This window comes from Nicotiana sylvestris, chromosome 1 (assembly GCF_000393655.2).
Source record: "Nicotiana sylvestris chromosome 1, ASM39365v2, whole genome shotgun sequence".
Taxonomy (NCBI): domain Eukaryota; kingdom Viridiplantae; phylum Streptophyta; class Magnoliopsida; order Solanales; family Solanaceae; genus Nicotiana; species Nicotiana sylvestris.
This window is the reverse complement of record NC_091057.1, coordinates 48926896-48935892: the sequence shown is the minus strand read 5'-3', so window position 1 is coordinate 48935892 and position 8997 is coordinate 48926896. Positions and strand designations below refer to the sequence as shown.

Genomic DNA, 8997 nt, shown 5'->3' with positions numbered 1-8997 from the left:
AATAACCCATATATATTCGCATGCATCGTGTTTTAAGTTTTTCGGGTAACTCGGGAGGTAACCGTTCTAAAAATAGGAGCAATTATCGCTCCGGTTTTCATTTACAACGTTCATATCTTTTGACTATCTCAAATGCAACCAATTATCAGCAATTGATTGCCTCTTGCTTTACAACCATTCAAATATATGCCTCGTATATCTATAACATTCAATTCGCATTCATAGCTCCACCTAAAATTATTGTTACTTATGACACTATCCTACCCAAAAGAACCTTTTTGAAACATACGACCACTCTTATAACAACTCCATCAATTTCATTCGCCGTTGGATCCAAAACTACACATGGCCTCATTCCCGTAACACCAGGGATATGTAGGCAACTCAAGAACTAGGGTTTGGCCCCTATTATTCAAAATACATCACTCCTCACTGAATTCAAACAAAATTGATCATCATTTTCTTTATCCAACAACTCTTTCATCATTCCCGGGTAATGAGGGACAACTGTTGATACTCAATTTTGCTCTCAAATTTTTTCAAATTTTATATATACTTTCAAAATGTCATTTTGCATCATTACCTAATTTACAAGAATTATACAAGTATTTTCTATAATTTTTCACAATTTATTAGAGCTTTAAAATTAATTTTTTTCATTTAAATTACTTGATTATTTATTAATTACCCTTTCAAATTATTTTATGATGACTTAATCATCTAAATTTGTTATTTACACTCACATTCATGTTTTAAAATATTTTTACTTCATTTCACATAATTATATTTGTTTCTGAGCTATTTACATAATTTTGCAATAATAGCCTATATTCTACAAATAATTACGTTTATTATATTATTTATGTCAAAGGACAACAACAACAACAACCAGTAAAATTCCATTAGTGGGGTCTGAGAATATTTATGTCAAAGTAGCATTGTATATTTTTATAATGTTGAGTTATTATTTTCAAATAGTTTTACAGCATAACTATTATTTTTACTATTTATTAGACATTTTAAATAATTTTTTAATTAATTTTAAAGGGTTTCAAGAGCTAGCCCAAAACAAGCCAATTTTCGGACCAAATTTGGCCCAAACCATCAGCCCAATACCCTAATTGACTCTCTTGCCCAAACCAGACGAGCCCTCTAATTCTAACCCGGTCGGGACCCATCTCCATGACCCGCCCCATTCTTATTTTAATCTTGGCCGTTGATCTCAAAGATCAACGGCCCGTAAACCATCCGCCCTTTTTAATTATATCCGCCCAAACCCTAGCCCCATTTTTCAGAGATAGCCGCCCCTAAATCCTCTCTACTCTCTTCTTCTCCTCTCAAACTCTAACAACCGTCTCCTCAATCTTCTCCAATTCCAGTTCTAATATGGAATCTCCCCATAATTTTCCTTCCATATATGCTCGATTTCTCTGTTATTTGCATGGTATTGGTATCACATAATACTTGCCTATCTTTGGCAAGTATACGATCCTAAATCAAGCATAATTATCTCCAAGCCTTCGAGATTTAGATGATATTTCGTCTATATACACTCACTACCAGGCTATATGGGTCTGATTTATCAAGATCTTCAACCGATTTTTGGTTCCGATCAAATTAGGGTTTGTCTGATTCTTTTTTCTAATTTTGTTTCTTAAACGATTCTGCATGCTCTCCCTTCCTTATTTATGTTTGATTTACTGTGTTTCCTTGTTTAGATGTGTGATTTCGACTACTATATAAACCTTTCCACAATTTTCCTTTGGACAGACTGAATCGCTAAAAACTACTATTGTTCTCTTATTCATTCTTGTCTTATATTTTCTAAGGCTCAATCTTTTTGGCTGGCTGAAATCCAAGGCCATCGGAATGCAATTCTTGAACCTTTCTCAGTGTGAGCACTGCCCCAGGTTTATTTGAAACCCTTGGGAACTATGACCCACTGAGATTCCTGGGTTCCACTATTCGTTTTACTATTAACATTAAAGTACTGCTGAAGTTACTCTTCTTGTCTACTTGTTCTTCTGTAACTGGTAATGTATCTATGACTCTTGCAAATTTTATTTCTTTCCATTTGTATTCCTGCTCTGCATATCTATGTCTATGAGAATTTTTATGAATCAACTTGCCATTGTATGTTTTGAAGCTCTTCTTGAGGCTCTATGCCTTCTAGTAGTTCAACTTTCCTATTTCTTATTTTGATTTTGCCTGCTAATGTATGTGCTTGAATGCTTATTATTGTTGCTTATTCAGAGTATGGTTTCTGGCCATGTCCTGTACTATTACGAATAACCAACTCATACCTAGAATGTGTCCTAATCCCTGTTGAAAAATTTATTCCCAACTTGTTATCTTTCTAGAGTCCTACTGTTAAGCTATGACCCGTTCACATGCTATTCGTAACTTTATTGTGTCTTTGACTTGCCCAATCCTATGTTTCTCAGTATTAATGGAGACCTTTCGAGTAAATATCATAGCCAACATTTTCTCCTATGTATGGCCAACTAGTATAAGGTTTGATGCATGTCTGTCCTATTGATGTAAAGTTGACATGTTTTTTGTTTACTATAAGCTTTCTGATATTGCAACTGATACTCAACATGTTAAAGATTCGTCATTCTCAACTAAGTGATGGCTCGACCATAAACCTATTCTATTATGTTGTCTTCACTAGGCTTTCATGTTAAAACTTTCATGTGAAGGCTATGCTCTACTTGTTCTTGTCTATGACTCTATTAGATTTTCGTGTTTAAATCTTGTGTCTAAAGTTATTTTAGGCTAATTCTGTATCAGTTTACTTTTGAAAATCTTTTGGAATAGTTCACTATCCTATGATGGTCAATCCTGTTAATTTAGCTTTGTTTTTGAAATACAAGCACAAATCTGCCTTGTGAACTTGTGTGCATTTTATGTATTCTTGTTTATGTGTTTTGGCTAGAACTGTTGTTAGCTTTAGGAGTTAAGTGTGAAAAGTTGTTGATCAATTCCATGAGTGGTTTGTCACCTATATGGTTAAGTTTGGCATCCATTTGACCAAGTAAGTTATTCGTTGGGCCTGATGTTGGGCTATATGTGTTGTTGGACCTGGGAAGATTCTACTTCTTTAGGAGCCTGAGGTTTGGGTCTGTTGGTTAATGAGGTTGTTGAAGGCCCAAAAATTCACTAGGTTATATTGTTGTGGGCCTATACTGTTTGATAGGCCTGTATTTGTTTCAGTCTGTATTTTTGTTACCTTGAGTTCGTTGTTCCATTTTGGTCCCTTAATTTGTAATAATGAATAATTGGGGTGCTAGTGAAATCGAGGGAAATGGGTTTATTCTAATGCTTGCATAAAAGGGTAGAAAACATGCTTATACGATCAATATGCTCTATTCGTCGTTTCGTTTAGCATGCCTTATTTGTTTAGTATGTCCCTATTCTGCCCTTCATAGAAATCATGCTTATAGAAAATCACACACACTTCAATCAACCTGTCTAAAGTATGTTTAAGTATTTGCTACACTTGTTTCTAGGTTTACTATTGTGCACACTTAGACAACATGCCTATAGGATAAATAACACATGTTTCATTACTGTCCATCTAGATACCATGTCTATAAGGTTTCAATTAATCAATCAACCAATTATTTCTATTGCTCTTAATGCACCACTCCTTTAGATATCATGACTATAGGATTTTAATCGATTAATCAATTACTTTGTTACTTCGCCGCATTGCCATATATATATAAAATCAATTTCAACTGTTAGAAATCATGAAGGACATTGTCATCTGCCTGAGAAGCATGCCTATAAAACCAACACTAGTAATTCGGAATTTTGAGATCATTTCACTACCTTATTGCACAAATAATTAAAAATCATACCTATAGGATTTGAAATGCTTTAATCTGCCTATATGTTGCCATACTGCTGTATAATACTTAGAAATTAGAATCACCTATAAACTATGCCTATAGGACTTAATGACTCTAATGCATCCGAAAATGTCTACTGCCTAACTGCCTGTGTGCATTGTCGCTTATGTGAGGAGGTTAACTTGAGCCTTTAATTGTACTTATGTGTGGTCCTACATATTTTTGAATGTGTGGTAGTTTTATCATTTTGAGCATCCTATGTGAAGTCTAGAACCACCCAAATAAAGGTCCAAAGCCTCCTGGACCATAGGTATAGGACAGGTAGTGCACGCATAGGGTACGACCAAGAATTGAATTAGAACGCTTTTAGGTAAACAACTTCAATATATTAATCGAGTAGCAGGAGATGATAGTCTGTGCTCGCTGAATAATATGAGCAACTCCTACCTAAGAAAATTTGTGAAGTATTATTTATGTTGCACGGTGTGATCCTTTAGGCTAAAAAACTTCGGACCTCCCTTCCTTTACATACTTGACGTCCACACTTAGTCGTTTAATATAGACCAATGTAGTTGTATCCCTATAGTCATACTAAGATTGTACTGATCCTCATATGTTTTAATAAGACTTTTCAAATTCTAATCTCTCTTTATTTATTTGATCACCTAGCCTAATTACATAATCCATGTAGTTTAAAGTTCCGCCAGGACCCACAGTTGTGGACTTCGAAGAGTGCCTAACACATTCTCTCTAAGGTAATTTAAGCCCTTAGCCGATCTTTGGTGGTGTTGACTAGTCAAACAAAGTTATTCAAAAATAGGTGCCCTAACACACCTTAAAAATCGTTAGGTGGTGACTCTTCTCTTTTAATACTCATTTAAAAGAGTTGTCACACGTTGAAACCTGCTTTTGCAAGAAAAAGGGGCGCGACAACAGCTAATGGCATGTTTGGCAACTCTGCTCCAACTGGTTCATCGTTTCCCTCTCTCGATCATAATCACCCACTGTACCTGCAACCAACTGACACACCAGGTAGTTCTCTAGTCTTTATTCAATTGACTGGGTCTAATAACTATGCCTTGTGGAGTCGTGCTATGAGATTGTTAGGCAAAAGTAAGTTAGGTTTTGTCAATGGAAGGTTTCCAAAATCAAATTTCAAACCAGAGATTCATGATTTGTGGGAAAAGGTTAACGTTGTTGTTTTGTCATGGATAATGAATGCTATTAGGCCTGGTTTGCTGAGTAGTGTACTATATGCATCTAGTGCTCACAAGATATGGGAAGATTTGAAAGAAAGATTTGACAAAGTGAGTGGCTCCAGAGTATTGTTTCTTCATAGAGAAATACACAATTTGACTCAAGGAACCATGACTATAGCAGATTACTTCTCAAAGCTGAGAGATTTGTGGGAATGAGTTTGATGCTCTAATGCCTTGCCCAGGTTGTCCATGTCCTGATTCTAAACAATATGCTCAGCACTTTGAGGCTCAGAGGCTGCTGCAGTTTCTCACTGGTTTGAATGACTCCTATGCATAGTCAAGAAGTCAAATTATGATGATGACTCTAGTGCCTACCATTTACAAGGCCTATTCACTACTTGTTGATCAAAAGAGTCAAAGAAATCTGGTAAACATGGCTCGGGTTACACAACTTGCAGAAAGTCTAGAGAGCATTGCTCTGTATGGCAATAAAGGTCCAAATGTCACAAGTTGAGGTTATAGACAAAGAAAGAACAATGTTCAATGTGAATATTGTCATTACAAAGGACATACTAAAGAAAATTGCTTCAAGTTGATAGGCTATCCACCATATTTCAAGTCTAAGAACAAAGGAAGTGCACCTGAACTCTATGCTAATTTTGCAGGTAATCCAAACTTTGCAGCAGAGGAAGAACACATCAGCTGTGCAAATCAGTTGAACCTAGGTGTCATCATCAAAAGGGATTCATCTCAGCCAATCTTGTGACACCACAAATGACGCAGACACAACCATTTTTCACTCAGGAGCAATACCAACAAATTATGCAAATGCTCTCCAAAGGAAATGCAGAAGGTTCCAGGTCATCTAGCAAAATAGCTGCTGTAGGTATTCTAAATCATGTGAAGCATTTGTGTCTCAGTGTGTCAATAGTGACTGGATAATTGACACCAGAGCCTCAAATCACATGACAAATAGACTTGAGTTACTACAAACACATAAATCACTTCCTACAATAGAGAAAAACATAGTTCATTTGGTAATGCAGTGTCTATTTCACACACAGTGAGTGCATCTATGTTAGATAATCAGAAGATTTCTAATGTACTTTACATTCCAGATTTTAAGTTCAATTTACTCTTAGTCTCACAACTCACCAAGGAAGTAAAGTGTATGGTATGCTTCTTTCTTAACTTTTGTATTTTTTAAGATCTTTATAGTGGTAAGGTGAAGGGGATTGGTATAGAGGAACATGGACTTTATGTTCTTAAAAGAGGTATCTCAAAATAGTTTTTAACTCAAATTTCAAATAAAAATGCATCTACAACTATTGCTCCTCCTCTTGCATGCTCAAGCTGTTTGTGACACAGGAGATTGGGACATGCTCCCTTAGATGTAATAAGAAGAGTAGACAAGTTGAATAAGTTCACTGCTAGTGATAGTCACCACTATACTATATGCCCACAATCCAAGCAAACCAAACTTCCTTTTCAGCTTAGTAATACTGTAACTAAGTCCATTTCTGAATTAGTTCACTGTGACATTTGGGGCCATACAGATTTCCTACTTATGATGGAAGAAGGTTCTTTGTCACTATAGTAGATATACTTGGATCTTTCTGTTAAACTCTAAGTCTGAAGCTTATGTTATGCTAAAGAATTTCCTTGTTCAAGTTCAAAATGTATTTCCACAACTGTAAAAACTTTCAGAACTAATAATGGAAGTGAGTTTCAAAAGTTTGCTATCTAGTCTTAGTATTATGCATGAAAGTTCATGTGTATATACACCCCAATAGAATGGAGTTGTAAAAAGAAAACATGGAACCATTTTAAATATGGCAAGGGCGCTCAACTTTCAAGTTTCTGGTCCCTTAAGGATTTGAAGTGAGTATGTTACTACTGTTATATATATACTGAACAGACTTCCTTCTAAAGTGGTTGACTACAAATCACCCTTTGAGATGCTTTATTTGTATTCTCCTTCTCTGTCTCACTTCAGAGTCATTAGTTGTCTGTGTTATGCTGCCACTCCCAAAGTACTAGACAAGTTCTCACCTAAGACTATTCCTAACTGCTTATGGGATACTCTTCAATACAAAAGGTCTATCTTCTGTATGAATTGCACTCAAAAACATTTCTAGTGAGTAGAAATGTAATATTCAAGGAAGATGTTTTTCCTTTCAAACATGTCAAGTCATATGGCAATCCTGTGTTTCATGTTTTAGATTTACTCTCCCCAGTGGTTCTGATTCTATATCATAGGTTGTTCCAACATCATCAACCTTAAATTCAGAGATTGACAACTTCTCAGACAATGAGTTACAACAGACATCTGATGCAATTCCTTCAACAGAAGAGCATATGCAGACACTTGACAATTTTGAGCCTACTACTGCACTTGATAATTCTAAACTTCTTGTTGAAGTTGCTACCTCTGATGCAATCAGTGATGAACCTCCCACAGGTTGTTGGAGATCTTCCAGACCAAGCAAGCCTTCTATTTGGCTGCAGGACTATGTCATAAAGACTAAAGATACCAAGTGCAACTTCCCTATCTCTGCACATGTGGACTATAGTCATCTCTCCCCTGCTTACATACAAGCAATCCTAGCCTACTCAACAGCTTTAGAACCATCTTCTTTCAAGGAAGTTGCATCTGATCCTAGGTGGATAGAAGCTATGCAACTTGAATTACATGCCTTGGAGGATAACAATACATGGTCTGTTGTAGACCTACCTCCTAGCAAGATAGCTATTGGTTGTGGGTGGGTGTTCAGGATTAAACACAAGGATACAAGTGAATTTGAGAGGTTCAAGGCTCGACTAGTGACTAAGGGTTATAGGCAAAGAGAAGGTTTGGACTATGGAGAAACTTTTTCACCAGTGTTCAAGATGGTCACAGTGAGATCTGTTGTTGCTGGTGCTGCCTCAAAGCATTGATACATCTATCAAGTGGATGTACATAATGCTTTTCTCAATGGTGACCTAGATGAAGAAGTATACATGGTTTTGCCTGAGGGGTTTGCTAGATAGGGGGGGTCTCAGAAGTTCTGCAAACTCTACAAATCCTTATATGTCCTTGAGCAAGCACCTATGCGGTGGAATCTAAAGCTTGCAGAAGCACTGGTACATAAGGGGTTTCAACAGAGTCAGTATGATTATTCTCTATTTGTCAGAAGAGTTGGGGATGATATTGTGATTATTCTTGTGTATGTAGATGATCTTCTAATTACGAGCAACAATCATAAGTTATGTGATACAAGGTTAGATCTTCAAGGCATGTTCAAAATGAAAGACCTGGTAGGACTAAAGTTCTTACTAGGAATTGAATTTGCAAGGTCAAATAAGGGGATCCTAATGAATCAGAGGAAATATGCTTTAGAGTTGATCTCTGAAGCAAGCCTCAGTGGAGCAAAGCTGGCTAGCACACCTATGGGGCTCAACCAAAAACTGATCACTGTAGAATATGATCTGTCCTTCAGGAAAGGAAATGCCACTACTGATAAAGTGCTAAGAGATCCTAGTATCTATCAAAGACTGGTTGGGAAATTGTTGTATCTAACTATGATCAGACCTGATATCTCCTTTGTAGTACAGGTCTTGAGTTAGTTTATGCATTGTCCTAGAATCTCTAATATGGAGGCAGCATCAAGAGCAGTAAGATATATAAAGCAGGAATCTGATTTGGGATTGCTTATGCCTGCAGGAGACTCCAAGAATCTGATTGCCTACTGTGATTCTGATTGGGGAGCTTGTGTGCAAACAAGATGATCAGTAACTAGTTATCTGGTGAAGTTTGGAAGTGCCCTGGAAATCCAAGAAGCAAAGCATTGTCTCCAGAAGGTCAACTGAAGCAGAATTCAGAAGCATGACTCCTGTGCAACAGAGATCACTTGGTTGATAGGGCTATATGCAGAACTAGGAATCAAAGTTAGTCTGCCTGT

The 8997-nt window shown here is 36.6% G+C and overlaps 1 protein-coding gene across 1 annotated transcript; it reads left to right on the top strand.

The window, feature by feature from the left end:
* The first annotated feature begins 8146 nt into the window (after nt 1–8146).
* On the top strand, nt 8147–8824 carry LOC138870030 (uncharacterized mitochondrial protein AtMg00810-like). Its single transcript, XM_070147514.1, has 2 exons — nt 8147–8657; nt 8760–8824. The coding sequence occupies exons 1-2, from the start codon at nt 8147–8149 to the stop codon at nt 8822–8824; spliced, it is 576 nt and encodes a 191-aa protein (XP_070003615.1).
* Nucleotides 8825–8997: the final 173 nt, after the last annotated feature.